Here is a 22001-nt window from a genome sequence, read left to right on the forward strand (position 1 = left end):
AAAGACCCCAGTGCCTGACATGTCCATTTCATCAGTACCCAACGCTGTGCCTGGCGCACGGACCCTTTGGGGACAAAGGAAGCTACCGGGGCAGTGACAGACAACAGCTCGCCGGGCCCCTACTACCACAGGCTGTGCCTGCTGCGCTCCAGCGGCCTGTCTCGGGGCCACCACCGGCAGGGCGCTGCGACAGCCTCTAACACCAGCTCCTCCGGCCCCGCCCTACGCATAAGCGGGGTGGGCCCACGATAGTTTTGACCCAAGCACAACTTCGCACATGCGCAAGGTGACGCCTTTGCCTGTGCGCGCTAGGGGCCTCGAAGACCAGAGCGTTCCTCGTCCTGCGCATGCGCCGGCAAGGCCCGCCGCCAGCGCGTACGTGTTGAAGTCACGTGATCCTCTCTCGCCTCCCCGGCGGAGCCACGTCCTCTGCGGTTGGGGGGCGGGGTCGCAGAGCGTGCGTGGCGTGAGGGCGCCAGGTTCCCGGATGGAGGCGATCGCCATTTGGGCAGGAGCAGCGGCGGCAGACGCTAGGTGGCTGTCACTATGAGATCCCTGACCCGGCTGCTGCTGCTCGTGCTGCTGGCCTTCCCCGCCGCTCTGCTGCTCGGCGGCCGCGGCCCGGGTGAGAGCTCGCGCGCGCGCGCGACGGGGAGACGTTGGGATTTGAAGTTCGAACGGGAAACGTTAACCGCTTCCTGGAGCGCGCGAGGGGCTGGGCCTGAACTTCCCCGGGTGGCAGGAGAGACTCCGGCCTCCTGGCCATTGAGTGACAGCCCGGGATCCCTTGTCCAGGCTGGAGGCGGCCAGGTGCTTCGCACAGCTTCGCTGGGGCGGCCGGGGGGCGCGGGCAGTTCCCCTTAGGGCTGCGCTGCTCGCGGGGCTGACGTGTCACCGGTCTCCCCGCACGCCGCTACCCCTGACCAAAGGGCCCCGCGGCGGTAGCTTCCCCCCGGACACGTGCCGCGCACCCCGCTGCCTCCTGGCCGCAGGGCCGAGCTTGGGCTTTGGCCCCGCTCTGGTGGCCGAGTGTTTTTCCCCCGGCGGGTCCGTTTGACGCCGCTGCCAGGCGTGACGACCCCCAGCGAGCCTAGGCGGCAGCAGCAGCCTCGGGGTCAGGGACTGGCTGGCTGTCGTGCTGGCTGGCTCGCCGGGGCTGCAGGTTGCGCTGCAGCTGTGTGAACAGTAACTTTCGAGCAGACCTCTCCTGTTCTTAGGGGGAGGGAGGAAGCATTAGGTCAAGCCCCAGTAGGAACGAAACTTGGCCGTGTGACTAAGCACAGAGGCTGCTAAACCTAATTGCAGCAGGGAGTGCTTGAGAGAGCTCCAAGGGTCATTTTCTGGAATCGCTGCACGAATTGAATGAAGCATGCTTTAATTTTACAAGAAAATGCATTGGCAGCCAGACTCTTCTTTTTCCTTGCCCCCACGTGTTCTTCAAGTAGTAAAACACTGGTGTCTGTTTACACTACAACTTTATCTGATTTATGCTTTGAAAATTGCTGATATTAAGTGCAAGAGGGTTGAAGGACAACGCTCCTTGCACGCTTTTCTGCCTGGGTACTGCCGAATATAGCATATGTTCTTCTTCCCACAAAAAAGGCTTTTTTTTTTTTTTTACTATTGCCACATCATCATTCCTTCTGAAATCCATTGAAGGGATCACAGATTAAAGTATTCTTTAGGAAGCATATTTATGTAGTGAGATACAACAGCAGGCACTGGCTGTAGTTAATTTAGTATTCGCAAGCTTTTAACTTTCTGAAATTTTCAAGGGCTGAAATTTTAATTGTGGGTAAGAAGTACACTTGATAAGTTTCAGAAAGGTCCCTCGAGAGGCTCACTTTTCTGATCTGTAAAAACTAAGACTTTTTTTATTCATTTAAAATTTGAATTCCTCAAGTGTGCTAATTCTTTGAAGATTTGGGCCCAGATCCACAAAAGTTGTAGGACTTTTGACGCTGAGCCTTGTGACACCTAATTTTTAGATGCCTAGAAAATCATAGGAATTACACTTGAATTTAAGAACCCTGATTTAGGCACCTAAGCTCCTAGATCATAATCCACTTAGCCAGTCTAATAGGCAGGGAACTGCGTAAAACCAACCAGAAAGGTGGAAATAAGTAATGAGAGTCTACTTTAAATCCACATTTTTCTCTAGTCCAGAAGAGGAGGATTGATCCTGGTAATCCCATACATGGAGCAGTTTGGGATGCCTGCCCTGGGCCCTTTGGCACCCTCCCCAACTGTCCAATCGATGGGACAGTCCTCCATGGTGATGTGAGGCCTGAGAGGTTACCTGGGGGTCCCAGCATGGGGTGGCAGCAGGGGTCCCTTTCCGCATTCACTGTAGCACCATGGTCACCAACCAGTAGATCGTGAGCTACCGGTAGATCTCAGGGGCTCTAAGAGTAGCTCTTGAGCCCTCTCTGAACTGTGCATCTGCGCAGTACATTTACATTAGATTTCCTCATTTGAGGAGCAGCTACTCACTGAGCAACAACACCGGTGAGTAGCTGCGAGGAATGGTGGGAGCTGGGAGGTCGGGAGGGCTGAAACACCCCAGCAAGCGGATTGTGGCTTTCACAGCTGGAGCTAGGCACAGCCTCCCTGGGCTGAGCGCAGGGCAGCCGGGCTGGAGCGAAGAAAAGCGGCTGCCCGGCCAGCTGGCCATGGTGCTCAGCCAGGGTGCCACCAAGCTCCATGTGGGCAGGCGCAGAGGAGAAGCTGCCTGGCCTGCTGGCTGTGGTGTTCAGCCCAGAGGAGGCTGAACTGCGCTCCAGCTGATTGGGCGGCTTCCCCTCTGCGCCTGCCCACGTGGAGCTTGGTGGCACCCTGGCTGAGCACCATGGCCAGCTGGCCAGGCAGCCGCTTTTCTTCGCTCCAGCCCGGCTGCCCTGCGCTCAGTCCGGAGGTAGTGCGGGTCAGAGGCTTCCCTCCGTGGCTGGTGTAGGGAACTCCCTGCCCCCAACCTTGTTCCCTCTCCTCTGCCCCAAACTTGTTCCCCGCCCTCCTGCCCCCCCCCCCCGCAGAAACTTGTCCCCCAGAACCCTGCCCCCCCTGCAGAAACCAGTTCCTTCTGGCACCCTGTCTCCTACTACAGAAACCTGTCCCCCTGCTCCCCTCTGCAGAAACCTGTACCCCCCAGCACTCTGTCCCCTGCTGCAGAAACCTGTCCTGGCACCCTGCCCCCTCTCCCCTGCCCCCACTGGCACCCTGTTCCCTGCTCCAGAACCCACTAGCACTCCTCCCCAGTACTGTGTCCCCTGCTCCCAAATGACTTTTCTATGGGTCAGTGACCCCTGACTCAAGGCAGGTTCCTTGCTATTCTCATAAATAAAGACAATGCAGAAACTTTTTGTGTTTAACATAATATTCTATTTAAAAATGAAGCCTGGCCAACAAACCCCCAATTGGGGCCAAGCCCCCATCTGGTCACAACCACTCCTGCACTCCCCCTTCCCCAGACCATAGATCTGAGCCTATAAAACACTAGAACCTCATGCCCTCAGCCCCTCACATACCCCTACCCAAATTCCTGCACCCTCACATCCGCAAGCCTGTGGCTTGCTTAGTATCCCAACACTGCCCAGCCTGGAGCCCCCTTCCAGAGCCAGTGTCCCCTTCTCCACCTCCTCCTGCATCCAGATTTCCTCCCAGAGCTTGCACCTCTCACCCCTTCCCACACCCAAATCCCTCATTCCCACCCCAGAGCCTACACATCCTGTCACAACACAGCAAGGGTCCAGCTAGACTGCAGGAGTTTTTCAGGATTCTGGAGATATCCCAGAAAAACTCTTCTGCATCCAGGGTTGCGTTTGTTCTTCCGCTTTTTTAGTGGATGAGCAAACAGGCTCTTTTGGTCACCCCTATATTCCTCTTTCCACAAGGAATAAGGTGGCTTCTAAAAGAAGGGTTTTTTTTTCTGACATTTGGTCCAGTGTAGACAGGCCAAATGTTGGAAAAACCTCTTCCTACAGAAGAATAAAAAAAATAAAAATAAGCAGCAGTATAAGGATTGGGGATAGCAAGTGATGGAGAGGAAGAGAATAGAGAGGGTGGGGCTTCAAGGAAGGGGTGGGGAGGTAGATCTTGGCTTGGTCTGTCATTTAAAAAGTGATCTTGGGTATAAAAAGGTTGGAGACCACTGCTGTAGCATCTGGAGTTATGGAAAGTGGAGTGACATAGCAGCGTGCTCTACTCTAGCATCTACCAGCCAGGTTGCTGTTTTTCCACTGCAGTTGTGGGAAGCAGAGCAACCCAGCCCATTGTACTCAGCTCCCTCGAGCAGCACAGGCCTTGGGGTAGCACAGCTGGCAGGGGCATTAAATTTCCCGACGCTGTGGTGAAGCAGAGTGACCTAGTTGGAAGATGGTGGCAGAGCAGAGCAGGCTGCTGGGATGTTCCACTTCTGGTGGTTTCTGCTACCACAGTGCAGGATGGGTCGATCCCTGCTGTCACCCTGTGCCAGGCCTCCCTCTCTCTGTAATCCCTCAGATTATGACTCTTGGGGGAAGGGGCTTTGAGCAAGGGATGCAATGGTGATGGACTGGAATAGGGAAGGAATGGAACGGTTGCTACAGGTCCCGTACCCTGCTGTGGCTGGCCTGTAGAGACATCTCCCACCACCTGCCCTCTCACCCCACCTCCGCGTTAAGCGTGATAGGGTGATTCATTGCCCTCCATGCTCTGCAAAGCTGCTGGTTTTCTGTTTATCTAAAATGAATGGAATATCTCCAAGTAGTTTATATTCTCCTGAACCGTGTCAACAATTTTTGGGGGCTTTACAGTCCCATTATACTAAATTAGCTGGAGTTACTCAGCGTTGCTCGGGAAGCCGGAGGAACAAAATGTAGAAAAACAGTAGTCCATTATCTTTTTTTTTTTTTTTTTTTTTTTGGAATGGTAGAAAAGTTGCACTGATTTGTATAGGGCTTAAAATATAGGTCTGCGTCATTCCCGGAGGGGGTGCAACCCCGGGTGGAGGGGTGGTTACATGCGGGAGGGGCGCCCGGACTCGCGCCAGGGGCTGCAGGTGTGCGCGTGGGGGCCAGGGCACTGTGTGCTGGCGCGGGGGGAAGCGAGAGGAAGAGGATCGCTTATGTAACCTCGCAGGAGCGGGCGAGTCCTGGATGGCACTGGGGGCCACAGGTGGCGGGCACAGGACGTAGGGTGGGCGGGGCGTCCCCTGAAGCGCAGCGTGGTGGGTTACATTTTGATTTTTACAGCTTGAGCTCGGGCCCGATCATATCCAAAAGTACCTTAAAACCTTCTCCTGGAGGAAAGGTTATCCCATGCAAAGTCTGGTTGTGGCAGCTCTTAGTGTGTCCAAGTTATTAGCGCACAAACTTATAAACATTCTCCTTTATATATTAGATTTTAAAACATTATCTTTCCTACTTATTTCTAGGTAGGCTGATGACTCCAGGCCATGCTCAGGTTTTGGGCCCATGGGGGAAATAGTAAAATTGCACATGGATTGCTGTTGAGTGTATGAAGTAAATAGTAGGGATGTAAAACAATGTTAACTGAGTAAAGGGGGACAAGTTTGAAGGTGGGGCTGGAGTGGCCTGCCTGCTGCTGAGCTGCAATGTTCTTTTCCACCCGTGCACCCCACAACAGAGGCAGGAGCTATTTCAGCCCAGCCAGAGCAACCCCTGCCTGTGGCCTCCCCTGCCATAGGCGTTCAGTGAGAGCAGCCCCAGTTTGTGGAGCGCCCTGGCCTGCCATGGACAGAGGCTGCTCCGGCCAGGATGACAGCACTTCATGTGGATGGAGGCTGCTTCAACAGAGGTCCAGTGCACTGCAGGCAGGGGCTCCTTCAACCTTACCAGTTAACTGATTAAACCTTCACATCCCCATATAACTTTGCTGTATAGACATAGCCTAAGTAATTTCGAAATAACAGCCCTTATTTCGAAATAACTTTCCTACTGTCTAGACAGCCAAACTGCTATTTCAAATTTATTTCGAAATAGCGGAGCGCTTATTTCAGATTTGGTAAACCTCATTCTACAAGGAATAACACCAAATTCAAAATAGCTATTTGAAATAAGTGCTGCATAGACACTTATTTCAAAATAGGGGGCCTTCAGCCTTCCCAGGGTGCCCTGGTGGCCACTTTAGTGTCAGCTAAGAACACTTCTCTCCCTCCCTGGAGCCCTTAAAGTGGTAGACTTTGGCCACAGTGCCTGTGCCTGTTCCAAGCCTGCCAGGCCAGAGCCAGCAGTCACTGCCCCTGACCCAGTAGCCCCAACACATGAGCCAGCAAGCCACTGGCAGCCAGCACTCCACCGCTCCCCAGGAACCTGCCAGGGCCCGGAGAAGGCGGGCGCCTTCCTTGTCCAGGGTGACGATCATGGACCTTATTCAGGTTTGGGGGGGGATGCCCCCAACGTCCATGATCTCCGTACTAGATGGAGAAACGCGTCCGTCTATGGCAGGATAGCTGCAATTCCCCCCCCCCCCCCCCCAATTTTGTTAAATAAAGAGTGTGTGTTCATGAAAATACATGTATTTTATTTGACATCAGGAAGGGGGGTTAGGGAGGGGTAAGTGGAAGGATGTGAGGGAGAATTGAGGCACAAGCCCCCAGTGGGGCAGACCAGGGAGGCTCTTAGTGCTCCTCAGAGTGGAAGCTCTCTCGCAGGGCCTCCTGGATACTGACAGCACCCCGATGGGCCCTCTCAGATGGCAGCCTGCAGACAGTGCAACCAGGCTTACAGGAATGTGTCCAAGAGAAGCACCAGAGTGCCCAGGGGCAGCTCTGGCTCCATGTTGCAGAGTGCTGTGATGTCCCATGTGAGGGAAACCAGAGCACGCAGACACACAAATGCTTTGCTGTCCCTCATCGAGGTAGACAAGCAAGCAGGAAAACCTGGGAACCGGCTGTTTGGGGGGGTCCCTTTAAGCACAGACCTCAGATAGCCTCAGGCAGCAGCCCCACACAAGAAGTCCTAACCTGGTGCCCTGCTGGAACTGGTTCTGGCCAGCCTTAAATGCAATTTAGAGTCCACTCAGTGTGGACGCACTATTTTGAAATAGCAGAATGGTATTTCGAACTGCATTTTGGGTGTAGACGCGTTATTTTGAAATAACACTGTAGTGTAGACATACCCTTAGAGAACACTTTCATATTAGTCACAGCAAATGTTATAATAGAACAATGAGACGTTCATGGTAAAATCAGGTGTCTATAAAGCAGTTTGGTTACTTTCTAGTATTGTAAAACACCTTGACAAACCTTATATTAACTTTTTTCTCTACAGCTGTGTAGAGAGCTTTAATTTGTTTTGAAACTGCGAGTATGTAAATTAGTAGGTTTTAAAAACTTAATAGAAATTGAAGGCTCTGAACAGATAGCGATTTCTACTTATCTAGACCAAAACTTTTTCATAATACAGTAGATTTCTGATAATCCGGAACCTATGGAATTTAGGTGGTGCCGGATTATCAGATATGTCGGACTATCAGGAGGTTCTATAAGCAGGTTATATATAATGTATACATTATATACTGTATATAAAGTGTTAACTCTTTTTGTTGTACATACTGTATACAGTATACTGTAATGTTTTAGTTTTTTTAAGCCTTTTACCCTTTTTGCTCAGTTCAGCTGCTGCCGCCGCTGTTACCTTGTGACTTTTTTTTTTTTTTGCCGAAGCTCGCTCACTAGGCTCCTGCCATTTTGATGCCGGACTATCGGATGCCGGACTATTGGAGTTTTACTGTATTTTGGAATTAAAATGTCAAGCTATTTATCTCCTGCTAGTAAATGAAAGTCTTGGAAAACTCAAGTACACCTATGAAAAGTGACGTATGGTATTTCCTTCTTGTTTTTGTTACTAGGTTCAAGTTTACTAGTTGCAGCCCAAGATGCAACAGAGGATGAAGAAGCAGTGGAAGATACAGTAGTTGAAGATGAAGATGATGAAGCTGAAGTTGAAGAAGATGAACCCACAGACTTGGTAAATGTGCAGATTGTTTCAAAGTATTAAACAGTTTCTTTATGCTAGTGATTAGATGACTAGAAATGAAGTGGCCAAAGAAAAATATAATCAAGGACCATAGAAATATTTTCAATTTGGACAACTAGGAAGGATATAAGTAGAATAACTAAATAGCAATTGGAGCACTGATATCTTAAAAAGAGAACAGTTAAGTGAAATTGCACAGTTCATACTTTTTCCTACTTCAACACACTTTTAAAATATAATGGTATTTCTTCAGTGTAAATGTGGTTTGTTGTGTCTCTTTGAAAGTTCACTTAAGCTCTCCAATAATATTTAAAGTCCAGTTTTGGGGCCTGTTTTTGCTTCTATTAATTTACATCTGTAATCTGAAATGAAATTATCTAGTACATTTGTCACACCACCTGAAATGTCACTTTCCTTTTGAGGCAACTATTTTGAAGTTTTAAAGTGAGATGATTTATATAGTGTAATTAGTCACCTCTGGAAATTTTAACCTTCAGCTGTTTAATACCTCTTAGAGGCTAATCTCTTAGGCTACATCTACACTGCAGGCTTCTTGCGCAAGAACTGTTTTGCGCAAGAGTTCTTGCTCAAAAAGTTCTTGCACAAGCGTGCATCCACACTTCCATGTGCTTTTGCACAAGAGCATCCATGGCAGTGTGGACACTCTTGCGCAAGAAAGCTTTGATGGCCATTTTAGTCATAGGGGTTTTTTGCGCAAGAACCCAGTGTTACCCATCCATGCTGCCTTCTTGTGCAAGAGCTCTTGCACAAAACAGTTATTGCGCAAGAGGGCTTATTCCTCGTGGGGAGAGGAATAACTCTTGCGCAAGAAACCGCCTTTTCCAACGCTTTACTGTAAATTTACTTGCGCAAGAACGCACGTGCAGTGTGAACACTTCAAGTTTTTGCGCAAGAACAATCGTTCTTGCGCAAAAAGCCTGCAGTATAGATGTAGACTTAGGGTATATCTACACTACAAAGCTATTTTGAAATGACTAGCACTATTCCAAAATAATTCAGTCTGTCTACACAGCAGGCAGCTATTTCAAAGTACTGTCAAGCTGGAGGACTTCTTACTCCGACTCCTGTAACCCTCATTGTATGAGCAGTAAGGGAAGTCAGAGGAAGAGTGCTCTATTTCAAAGTAAGTGCTGTATAAACACTCCCTATTTTGAAATAAGATATGCAATTGACGTAGCTCAATTTGCGTAGCTTATTTCAAGTTAAGCCCTGTTGTTTAGATGTACCCTTAGTATCAACTGATGTACATTAATGCTAAGAAATTAAAATACAAATATTAGGTGTTTTTGGGGATGGGAAAACAAGGGAAAGTGGAAACAAGATGAGAAGGGTGTGTACATTTTTATATTTAATGAAAGCAAAGAATTACTTATTACAGTAGAGTCCCGATTATCTGACCTAAACGGGACCGACAGGTGGTCAGATTACTGAAAATGTCGGATGATAGGGACTCTACTGTAGCCGGCGCCGCTTGGTCCCCATCCCTGCCTGGCCCTGGCCCCTTCCCTCCCTGCAGCTCCCTTGCGCGGGCCGGGAGAATGGCCCCGTCGCTGTCCTGGAGCTCCTGATGCCGCTCCTGCTGGTGCCGCTTCGTGCCCCGGAGCTGCAGGCATAGCGGCTCCAGGAGCGCGATGGGGCAGCAAGTGGAGCCATTCTCCTGGCCCGCACTTTATCCGACCCCGCAGCTCCCGGGGACGAAGCGGCGCCGGCAGGAGCGGCATCAGCGGCTCCAGGACAACGATGGGGCAGTGAGCGGGGCCGTTCTCCCAGCTCGCGCCGTGGAACTGCTGATGCCGCTCCTGCCAGCACCGCTTTGTCCCCGGGAGCTGCAGGGTCGGATAAAGCGGAATGTCGGATTACCAAAGGTCAGATAATCCAGACTCTACTGTATCGCTAGGTAAATATTTGCGTTTTACAGGTTTTCATCAAATTTGATACCCTTTCATACTACAGGTTGAAACTCTCTAGTCCAGGACCTGATGGGTTCCGAATGAGAGAATTTTCTGGTCTGTGGGAGGTCAATATTGTCAAGCAGCATTACCAACATTTCCACTTCTTACGGGTCAGTTAGAGGACGTTTAGGGGTAAATTAGAGCTAAATAACAGCACAGAACACTGAGAGGTAGGATTGGTGGCTATAAACAAACTTTGAGACCATGGGAAACTTGGCCACACCTATGAAAAGTGGACATCTAGCTAACTAAAATCATTCTGGATGACAGATATTTCTGGATTAGAGAGGTTCAACCTGTACATGACGAGTTTAACAGCAGTAAGATACTATTCAGCAGGAATTAAATATTGGTAGAACTAATGAAACTCATTCAGTGTACATCTTTATTTAACCACCCCTAGTAGTAAGTTGCATTAAAAACATAGAAAGTTGAAAACTGTTAAATATGGTGGTCAAACAAAATAGTATCACAAGATGTGGCTTTGTATTATAATATGAAAGATCTATCTTTCTGGTTAATGAGCTTAGTTTTCGGGTTAGTAAGAGAATAGAGGTAATTTTCTGGAAATCTTAGGGATAAAGTAGTGAATGCTTTAAAAAATGAAAATAGGTCACTTTAGTTTGCGTTTGATTTTTTTTTTCAACTAATACTTGGTCCAAGAATAAACATAAGAATATAAGCTTAATTGAAGCCTAACCTTGACCAGCAAGTTGGCAACATTTGGTTAAAAGTAACTTTCACACATTTACAAAAAATCATAAATCACATAAAAGTTATTCAAATAGAAAACAGTATGACGAGGTGAGGTGTATCTCATTTCAAGGATTGTAGCATCGGTAATACTCTTACCAGTCTAGAAACATCTTTATTATATAGAACTGCTGCCCTTAAGAGTTCCTAAATCAGTGAGGGGCAATCTAGGCTGTAAATGGGCCATGTGAATGGCCATCCTTTATCTCTGAGTCCCGAGATTATCATAACCAAGACGGTCTACCAGGATAGGGTAGTTTTGCTAATTGTGCTTGCATACCTAGAATTTGCAGGTGTGCTGTTTGAATTGTAGTAGCACTTCGATTGGATCGAAGAGGGAGCACGTGGTTCTCAGTGTTGTGTGCAATCAGCATGCCCCTCGCTTCATGTCACTTTTATAAGACTGATTAAAAAAAACCTGTGCAAACAAAAACTGGCAGAATCTGGCCACCCTGTCCATGGGCAACAGTAAACAAAATGTCTCATGGGCCACAGAGCGTCTGAAAGGGCCACATGCAGCCCCAAGGCTGCAGGTTAACCACCATTCTCCTAGATGAGCTGTACCAGCATCCCCTACCCTACCTTGCCCCGTGGGTCTGCTGCAGAGGCGGAGTGGGCAGACAGCTCTATGTGAGCCAGTACATACGGAGAGCTGGCTTGAAAGCTGGCTTCCCATGAGATCCAATGCTTGTGGGGAGCCTGCTTAAAAGTAACTGATGCAGAGGTAGCAAGGAGGGGAGTTCATGATGTTAGGATTAACTGATAAACCCAGGTTTATCGGTTAACCGTTTACACGACAATATGCTATCATTCCTAAACACTACTTTGATTAGATCTAGAAGCCTGCTTGAAATCTTGAAGTTATTTTTAAACAGTGACTCTCCTGTTACTTTAATCAGAAGTCTTATCTTTTAAGTAGAACTGAAAGATGTTTAAGACCTCGGTTGAGATTGTCTTCTTTGTTACAGTTGACTACTTCTGACTCCTAAAATGGTGTCAGAGTACCACGCTGCTTAAATTATTTAGTTATGTCCTCAAATAATGCAGAGACAGTACTAACTTTTACACCTCTCTTGGTTGGTAAACAGGGAGGTCTGGTTTTGGCCATTTTTAAGTAGTTACTTTAAATGTATTAAGGAGATTTTTAGCATAATCCTATACAGGCAGTACCCGGGTTACATCAGTCCGACTTAAGTCGGACCCCTAGTTACAAACGGGGGTTGGGGGGCGCAGCTAGTGTGGGGTGCCTCCCCCACTGTCGCTGCCTCCAGCAGCGCGGGGGGTGCTTCCCCCCCAGCAGACCAGGGAGATGTGGAGCTAGCGCGCCCCTCCTCCCCCAGCAGACCAGGGAGACGCGGAGCGGCTTTTCTCAACGCGGAGGACGCAGGCAGCGGGACCGCGGCGTGCCTAGGCGGGACTGCCGCCCGTGTCCTCCGCGGCAAGAAAAGCCGCTCTGCGTCTCCCTGGTCTGCTGGGGGGGGGGGGGGACGCAGCCATTGCACCACCCCCCTCCCCAGCAGACCAGGCTTTTCTCGCCAACGCCTGGGGTAGAGCAGCTGGGGGGCTGCCGGGTTGGTTCCACAGCGCCGAGGTGCGGCGCTGCAGGGACCTACCCAGCAGCGCCCCAGCTGCTTTGTCCCAGGCGTCCAGATTCAGCCACTGTTGAAACTGATCAGCGGCTGATTCCAGGAAGCCCGGGGCAGAGCAGCTCTGCCTCAGGCTTCCTGTAGTCAGCCGCTGGTCAGTTTCAGCAGTAGCTGACTTGGGAATACCTGGAGCAGAGCAGCTGGGGTGCTGCCGGGTTGGTCCCACCGCGCCAAGGGTCGGCGCTACCAGACCAACCCAGCAGCACTCCAGCTGCTCTGCCCCAGGCGTGTCCGATTCAGCTGCTGCTGGTCAGTTTCAATAGCGGCTGAATCTGGATGCCAGTTCCGACTTACATACAAATTCAACTTAAGAACAAACCTACGGTCCCTATCTTGTACGTAACCCGAGGATTGCCTGTATTGCACAGACAGTTATTTACAAGAAGGATGACATGTTCTGGGTTTTCATTTTATTATAAAGTAATTAGATGCTGAATGACAAAGCAGCCTTTGGCTTAAACCAAGCTCTTTGCTCCTTTTAAAAACTAGAGTACAACCACGTAATCAGGGAATACCGTACTCCATAATTTTAGATTACCACCTTCTACGTAACTCTGGTATTACAGAGCCTATGAACTTGCTAATTATGCAGCATTTAACTTTCAATGGTGACTTACATGGCTGGAGAACCAGTAGCTCAGGGTCAAATTGAAGCAAACAGCCCGCACCATCAGAATGGTTCTGCAGTATCAGCAACTGTAAATGTTGTGTGGCATCCTGTCACAAAATTAGTGGGACAAAATAAAATATTACGCTTAACATAAGATTCTCATAAAATGTGCACAGTCTTTGCTTCACTGTTTGTTATAAGTTTTTCAAAAAATTCTCTTGTCTTAGACAGAAGAAAAAGAGGAAGAAGACTTATCAGGAGAACCTAAAGCTTCACCTAGTGCTGATACAACTATTTTGTTTGTGAAAGGCGAAGGTAAGATGTGCATGTGTCTGTAGCAATCTGTCAAACACTTGACTGTTGCTGAGTGTTTGCTAGTTTTAAATGCCATTACATGTGCATAAAACCATGTTGAAGCTGATAAAATGCTGTAGATTTTTTTTGGGTCTGAGCTTAAACTGGGATTCTTGTGCACTTTAACATTGATATGAAATATAAACTTTTCTAACCTTGAAATATTGTTATGTTCTAGACTTTCCAGCAAACAACATTGTAAAGTTCCTGGTAGGCTTCACCAACAAGGGCACAGAGGATTTTATTGTTGAATCTCTTGATGCCTCTTTTCGGTACCCTCAGGACTACCAGTTTTTCATTCAGAATTTCACAGCTCTGCCTCTGAACACAGTGATCCCACCACAAAGACAGGCCACATTTGAGTACTCATTCATCCCTGCGGAGCCTATGGGTGGTCGTCCCTTTGGACTAGTTATAAATCTGAACTACAAAGACTTAAGCGTAAGACTGGTTTCAGCATTACTTTTACTTCAAATTTAAAGTGGAATTGGGGGCAGGAAGGGAAAAGCTAATCCAGTTGATAGTTTTTTAAAAGCATTTCATGTCTGCGTAGATACCATTAAATGCTTAGACCAACTTGTGTTTTTTCTGTTATGAATATGTATTAGATTCTGTCTAATATTTTGTGTGCTATAAAATTACACTTGAACTTACATCAGCTAGGGACATTATGGCACTTAAGGATAATGAATGGTGCTCTGTAATTATAGAAAATGTTGACTTTTTGTTGATGTATTTCCTAAACTCACTGAACGAGATTTGTATAGTCCTATGAGTTTGAATGAGTGAGTAGTGTTGGCAAGTGTTGTCATTTTCTTTTTAGAGGAAGATTTATCATAGGCCATAATGGGAGTTAGGTGCATGGCTTCCACTGACTGTCAGGAAGAATTAAACATGTAATTGCTTCTTGCACCTTTGAAAGTTCCCTGCAGTGAACCGTTTAGTAAGAACCTCAGTGCTCAATAGAACTTCTCTGTCATACCAGAAAGGCATGAAATTGGTAATAGCCTTTGTGCTAAAGCCATGGACACTGTGCTAAAGCCATAGCACATGTTCTTATGGAAGTTTTTTATATAGTTACCAACAGTATTGCTTTGCAAGTCTTCAGCTAGCTCCAGTTTCAGAACCTCTTGCAGAATTTTCTCCCATAGCTATATTATTTGTCTTTTGTTGTGAGCTAGTCAGTTCCTCTGCTTTCCATATAATAGTTTATCCTCAGCAGAAATTAAACTGTTTTTCTCCTCCTTGGAGAGGTTAAACTGTTTTTAGAAATAATCATCATTATTGCAGGGCAATGTGTTCCAAGATGCTGTCTTCAATCAAACTGTTACAATTATTGAAAAAGAAGATGGATTGGATGGAGAAACGTAAGAGAAATTTGAATTTGGTTTTGTTGGCAGCAGTACCTTAATTGGTGATATTCTAGATGTGGTCACTTAAATGCTTTTTGTCCTCATTTCATGGGATGCTGAAAATCCCATAAGGCCTGATGATGGTAAAACATTTAGAGGAGGGGAGAGGAAATGTTAACTGAACACCTCAGAAATAAAAACTGTACATTCATGTTTAGTGTGAAATAAAAATGATTGGGTATGTAGTTCTCAGACTTCAGAAATTCTATACATAATTCATGTTTCAGAATATAGCAGTATTACTATTCCAGATAAGATAATTTTCACTACTTTTCACCTTGGAGATCCACATTCAGAGCATAAGTATGGGCTATTGCTAATTGCGTCAGTCTTAGGCTGTATTCCTAAGTAAGATTATTTGTATGGAGGAAGGACGACACAGAGGGTTCATAATATTGAGATGAGATTCACATTTTGAAGGTTGAAGAAACCGTGATATAACTTTATTTGAGGCACAGCTTTAAATTAGCCTAAAGTTCTTTTCAGGTGGTAACATATAAATTGAGTTAGTCTAATTCCTAGCTAACATGCGCTCATTAAAAGTTTGGGGAAATGCAAAGAGGTAAAGGTAAATTCCTATGATAACAGAATTACTTGCCCCTGGAAGTAGCTTTCAGCTACTTTGTGCAGAAACTTACCTTTTCTGCTTGATCTGCAGATTAGAGAGATTCATTATAAGCATTTAACTAAATTGTTGGGTCTTTTAAAGATGATGTGGTGTTCACACTACTTGTTAAATATACATTAACATATTGAGTGAGATTTTCAAAATCATCTGTCACTTAACTGCTTTTGAAAATTCCATCTTTTCTAATAAGCTATTGAGCGTTTATAGATGTGTGTACTAGAATGTGCCTGCTTTTTGAAAACTTGGGGTTCATACATTCTCGGAATTGCTTGTCAGCTTCAGCTTGTGCGACTGGTTAGTTTAAGAGGGTAATTTACTGTTCATAAGAATAAGGGAACATAATCTCGTAAAATAGAGATTTTAAACTACATAACTGGAATCTATGGAAAAAAGAATTCCACTATCGCCTTAGTCTAGGAAATATATAGGCTGTTTCAGAATTCAGTTGTAGAACACTCTTTCCATAAGTTCTAATTTATGTACCCATTTCCTAATTAGGAGGCTCTCTGTCACCAGTAGAGATTTGAGGGTATCCTTGCAACATGTACATTGATGTGGAGCAGTGTTTTTTATAAAGTACCCTTTAAAAAAAAAAAAAAAAAAGGTACTACCCATACCTACAGTTTTCAGACACACACATTTTTTTTCTATCATTGAAACACATTTGTTTAAACAACGTAATTGTAGCCAGGCAGGCGATGAAATTTTTGGGTGTGTAAAGTACAAAAATAATAGTGCTGTAAAACTTAAACACAAATTCAGTTTTCTCCAACTTTCAGTTGTTGACGTACCCTACAGATTTCTCTCGAGTACCCCTAAGGTACCACTCGTATCACTGTTTGAGAAACACTGATGTGGAGAGTAAACTTATAGAAGTGATTCTCATAGCTTGTGAATCTGATTAGTAAAGTTAGCAGACATATTCTCTCACATGCACACAACATCTTAATGTGGCATGATACGTTAATTTTAGCAAATGTGAACTTAGAGAAATGTCAGTAGCTAAATACATATTTGTTGAAAGCTGCCAAATGGCACACTTTTGTTTAAAAAAAAAAAAGCCATTTTTCCAGGTAAGTTGTGCTTACTGTAACTGATCAGAGTCAAACAACTCTAATTGGTTTACTCTTTCACAGAAATTTGTATTAAGGATCATTATTTCTCATCATCCATTCTTTCTCCTGAAAGAGACTGGAGAGAGATTTCATAAAATTAAAAAAAGGATGGGGGTGCATGTAAAATCAGTGTCTGCAGAGATTCTTCACCGACCTGATGAAATTTCAGCTGTTACTTTACATTCTTTGTTTTAAAAAACTGATTTGACTTCGAAGTGATGACCCTTTGCAATTCTTTTTCTCCCTCTTACGAAATAAGAATCTTCATGTACGTGTTCCTGGCTGGACTCGGCCTACTTGTCATTGTAGGTCTTCATCAACTGCTAGAATCTAGGAAAGTAAGTAAACAATTATGTGTATGTGCTTGTTTATCATATACAGTATTATGTTGATGCTGAACTATTAACTTCCAAGTTTTGTGCCATTGTGAAAATTTAACTCCAATAAATTCCATTGAAGGGACTTTAAACAGTAATGTCTTATGAGCTATTTTCTAACTTTAAAAAATATGCTGGATCAGCTGCTTCTCTACCATTATGCATTTGCTTAACTTCTTCCTCCATAACAATGTGTGAACCTTCTGGAGTAAAAGGCCCTGTTTTTCCAAAGGGCATACAGCTATGAAACTACATTTTTATTTGTTTACAATCTCATGGAAGGTTTGTATTTACAACCTCATGGAACCCCTTCTTCATTTTCTCCTGTTATTACATGATCAGCTGTTAATACCTTGTCTTAACTTACATTATTCCAGCCGGAAAGGTTAGAGTATATTGCTATATGTATGTAATTGAACTTTTTCGAAATGATAATAATTATACTGAACATAAGAATAGTGTGCTGTAGATTTGTGCTTTTTTTATACCCATCAGTGTTACAGTGCAGTGATCTGTATGGGAATCTAGATATAATTCCTGCCATGTGGAATGAGGATAATCAGAATTTAAAAAGCTTAAGATCTGACACCTTATGAGTTTTGACAAATTACTTGAGCGAACTTGAAATCTTAAATTAGGTCACAAAGAGGGTTTGACACTAACTGTTCACAAGATTAAACTGTATTATTTTATGTTTGCTTAATGACAGTTAGCTGTCAGTAAGTACAGTAATTCCTTAGTTAGGTTTAATACCGAATTAAGAGTTCCTTTAATTAGGTTTTAGAGCTTTCTTATGGAAAGCAGCTCTGTGCATATCTCTCCTTGTGAGATAAACATATTATTGCCTCAAACTCTTCCAGAGAAAGAGACCAGCACAGAAAGTAGAGATGGGTACATCAAATCAAAATGACGTTGACATGAGCTGGATTCCTCAAGAAACTTTAAATCAGATCCGTAAGTAATAAGCCTTTTGCAACTGGAATACTGTTCATTTGTTTTATCAAAATGCTAAAAATTTTTTACCAGATTCTTAAGCCACCTGCTTCATGAAACAACTTCAATCTAGAAATGTCTTAAGCATATGCACTTGTTTGTCATAACTGTTTTACGTATTACACGGTAATTGGTTATTTAAAATGAGCTGTTTTTAAAGGTGCACTCTACCCACACTTTTATGGAGCTAACAGTGGCTGCACCACAAACGTTTTTTCCTGTCTGCTAGTAACTTTCATTAGATTCCATCTTACCAGTTAGCTAGAAGTTAAGTCCACACTAGGTGTTACATGACAAGTGATCTCTAAAAGCTTTACCAAAAAAAAAACCCCTTTTGTTACCTATGCTTTCATATATTGGCTTTAAGCACTGCTAACCCTCCAACCAAAGTTTGATCTCAAAAATCTTAAGGAGTCCTACTGAGAAGTCCATTTCCCAGTAATGAGGATTCAGTCTGTAGAATGAACCCATCTAAGTTATCAAATGAGCATCAAAGTGTGTAATCTTGTACTTATTAAATACAAAATATTAAGGTAAAGTGGTATAAGTGATATTCAGGACCCCATTACAACAACTTCTGTTAAGAATGCTAAACCCAAATTCAGTTTATGAATTTTTGTAGGCTGTTTGAATGCCTGTGGATATTTCTAACTTCTCTTTTGCTGTCTTTTTTCCTTTCCTGTGGCTTCAGGGCAGAGTAGAAAAGGTGAGGCACTTAAACTTTGATGGTGCTTTGTAGTAATTAGGGGCTTTTACTATGCATCTACTCTAACCGGGCTCTGGTAAAATCCTAATTAATCACTGAATGTGGGTGTCAGTAATAGCATAAAAGCACTGGTAAGATTACAAGTTTGATGGTTGCAGGTAAACAATGTATTAAAACATCTAACAGATATTGATCCTCCTTTCGTTTTCATATTCTTGTGACTCTGTTTTGGTAGTCTAGTTAAATGGTTAATTAGGTAACCATGTAACCCCTGAAAATCTCAGCAATTACACACTAAAGCTTCTACCTCATACTGCAGAGCCCACAGCATTCTTGGGGAGCCTGCATATAATGGTTAACCATTAAATGGTTATACTCTTACAAGTGTGTAGGTTTTTTCCCCTCGTAGTACTTCATAGATGAAGGCTGCAATTGAAGAAAGATTTTAGCGAAGAGAACAAAAATCATGCATATGGCACAACCAAAAAAGTCTGAAAATTCTTCTAATCGGTTTGCATAAAAAGCACCCCTAGAGCAAAAGACAGTTGTAGAACTGCCATAATCATTTTTGTAAACTACCAGGATTAAACATCAAATGATTATTTTGTAGTATTGTAGAGCTTGAATAGTTCCTAGAGCCACAGGATTTAAAATCATCATGGCTAATATCTCTTTTGCCTCACTGAATTCTGATGTGGTTACCTCAAAACATTGAATGAATACGTGATTCCAGCTGTCAGAGCAAAGCATTAATCTCTGGCAGTTATGCTAGAAAATAGTATGCAAATTCTGGAAAGTGTTTTTCACAGAAAGGTAGAAACTTTCTAAAGTGTATTGATTTTGGCATAGCTTTAAGGGAATCAGTAGAGCATGTATTCTTTGTAGCTGGGTATAGATCAATGTTTTGAATGCAAAGTACCTTTCATTAGTGTATATTTAGCAATTTTATACAAATAACTAAATATATTTAGTCTTGTGAGGTATGTGTTAAAGAACATGAAGCTTATTTAACTTTAAATACTGTGCTAATAGCATGTTCAGAAACAAGTAAGGTTTTCTTTCATTTCAGATCTTCCTCCTGTAAGGCAGTGTGCTGGAAAGCCAAATGGCAATTTCCATTCTATTCAGGAAAAGCATGAGAAAACAGATTACTTAATTTAAAAATGTGCTCTTTTAATCTAAACTACTTCAAATAGTATAACTTGTTTTCTCCTTTTCTTCAGATAAAGCTTCACCAAGACGGTTGCCCCGCAAAAGGGTACAGAAGAGATCAGTGGGATCTGATGAGTAAATGTTAAAACAGTTTAGCCTTTACTAATCTTTTCCCCTGCCCCCCCCTCCTTTTTCGGGATTGGAGTAGTGCACAGAAACCATATCAACATGAGGAAAATACTACTCGCTATTTGGACTGACAAGTTTATCTGACCATAACATTGCTGAAAATGTACTTCTCGTCCCTTTTTTAAGATAACAAAATTGCTTTTGGGGGAGTGGGAGGAGAAATAAGTTAACGATTAAGATTTGTGTGTATAAACAATTGATCTTTACAGAATCATTGTGGTACCTGAAATGTGCCTTTAGAGTCCTATATAATGCTGGCTTGTCATCTGCATACCTTTCTAAAGTTTTTTTTTTTTCAGAAATCAAATGTGTAGCTGCCTAATCTATTCTGATTGTATCCTGTTTGTATAAGAATCTTCATGCATTTTTATTATGTAGTATCAAAGCTATGAACTTCATTTTTTGCTGCCCACTTAGCTTAGCTACTTAAGATTTTTTGTTCCTGTTTCAGTGATGATCCACTGATTATATGAACTTTTAATGTAGCTAGTATTCTAAAGGCACAGCCAGGTGTAACTCCTTTTAGCAGTATAGAACATATTTTTTGCTGCTGTTTGATATAATGCGCACACTGTGAGACCTAAGAATCCAAATGTATTTGTATAAAAGTTAGAGGAATTTTTACAGCGGCAAAACTTGTGAAGCATGGAATGGTATGTAATCTATATAAAAGATTCTTTTTACAAAAAACCCCACCCTGTTACATTTGTTTAAATTGTTAACTTATTGACTTGTGCCAACAATTCTGATATTCTGAACCATAGAGGTGACTTCGGAATGCTTGCTCAAATAATTAATAGGTCCCAATTGGTGTTCAGTGACTTCCCCATGCTTACAAAAACCTAAAAATCAGATAGCAAAATGTATTGAGTTTCTGAAATTATATTTGATGCAAAAGATGACTGTCTTATAAAACTATTAGGCAGAGACTATTTAATGTACAGTAGAGACTTTTTGTAATCCAATTTTAATTTCAAATATAGCCTGCAGGTGTACAAAGCTGAGTTCTTAACTGGCAGTAAAAAGAAATTAACTTTGACCCTTTATTTTGTGGCATTGTGTGAAGTACTCAAATTTTGTTGTAAAAATACTTTTTTTTTTTTTTGTATTAAAGTAACTGAGTCAGTGAACTGACATATTGGCAATACCTAAATCTTACTCAGACTTTAAATTGGATTGGGCTTCATGCAAGTTTAGTTTGGCTTCCTTCTTCAGATTGATTCCAGTACATTCTCAGTTAAATACATGCTAGTTCAACATGCATGTATAGCTGCTTCGCATATTTTAAATAGAAAGGTAAGAAAATATTTTTAAATAAGGAAGGAAAGATACAAAGCTATGCATCCTCAAATAGAATTTGTTTTGTGGAAGACTCTAGTTCCATGATTACAATAGAGATCTGTCAGGCTACGTCTACACTGGCCCCTCTTCCGGAAGGGGCATGTAAATTTCACTAGTCGTCGTAGGGAAATCCGCGGGGGATTTAAATATCCCCCGCGGCATTTAAATAAAAATGTCCGCCGCTTTTTTCCGGCTTTTAAAAAAGCCGGAAAAGAGCGTCTAGACTGGCCCCGATCCTCCGGAAAAAGCGCCCTTTTCCGGAGGCTCTTATTCCTACTTTGAAGTAGGAATAAGAGCCTCCGGAAAAGGGCGCTTTTTCCGGAGGATCGGGGCCAGTCTAGACGCTCTTTTCCGGCTTTTTTAAAAGCCGGAAAAAAGCGGCGGACATTTTTATTTAAATGCCGCGGGGGATATTTAAATCCCCCGCGGATTTCCCTACGACGACTAGTGAAATTTACATGCCCCTTCCGGAAGAGGGGCCAGTGTAGACGTAGCCTCTCTAAAAATGTATAGAAGTAATTTTAGTATAGACAGACAACTGGATTTTAGTCTTGCATTCTCTGAGACAGTAAAAGGAAGGAACATTCTTATATAGATAGGTGCTTCTGAAAATCCAGTTTACATACCTGTCTGAATCATTAGGTGCCTAAACACCTTTAAGGGGAAAAAAAGTCCATCTCTTTGCTCAGGTTGGGAAATGCAGTGAATTGGGACTTAACTATAAAACAGAACTTTTTCTTGGTGCTTATTTCCTGATGTGCTTTTGTTCTGCAGGG

The 22001-nt window shown here is 43.8% G+C and overlaps 1 protein-coding gene across 2 annotated transcripts; it reads left to right on the forward strand.

Moving 5' to 3' along the window:
- The first annotated feature begins 437 nt into the window (after positions 1–437).
- Positions 438–21031, forward strand: SSR1 (signal sequence receptor subunit 1). Of its 2 annotated transcripts, XM_075921287.1 has the most exons (9): positions 438–625; positions 7849–7967; positions 13186–13273; positions 13491–13753; positions 14603–14679; positions 16727–16805; positions 17705–17798; positions 18529–18543; positions 19767–21031. In XM_075921287.1, the coding sequence occupies exons 1-9, from the start codon at positions 547–549 to the stop codon at positions 19832–19834; spliced, it is 882 nt and encodes a 293-aa protein (XP_075777402.1). In that variant the 5' UTR covers positions 438–546; the 3' UTR covers positions 19835–21031. The 2 variants fall into 2 exon arrangements, with proteins under 2 accessions (XP_075777402.1, XP_075777403.1); XM_075921288.1 differs by lacking the exon at positions 18529–18543 and having other exon boundaries at positions 440–625.
- Positions 21032–22001: the final 970 nt, after the last annotated feature.

This window comes from Pelodiscus sinensis, chromosome 2, assembly GCF_049634645.1.
Source record: "Pelodiscus sinensis isolate JC-2024 chromosome 2, ASM4963464v1, whole genome shotgun sequence".
In the NCBI taxonomy this organism is placed as follows: Eukaryota; Metazoa; Chordata; order Testudines; family Trionychidae; genus Pelodiscus; species Pelodiscus sinensis.

Excerpts from the sequence above, each read along its gene's own strand:
- SSR1 (XM_075921287.1), top strand. The coding sequence starts at position 547 with ATGAGATCCCTGACCCGGCTGCTGCTGCTCGTGCTGCTGGCCTTCCCC. Across the intron at positions 13,274-13,490 it reads TTTGTTTGTGAAAGGCGAAG|ACTTTCCAGCAAACAACATT; the intron begins GTAAGATGTGCA and ends GTTATGTTCTAG. Across the intron at positions 16,806-17,704 it reads AACTGCTAGAATCTAGGAAA|AGAAAGAGACCAGCACAGAA; the intron begins GTAAGTAAACAA and ends AAACTCTTCCAG.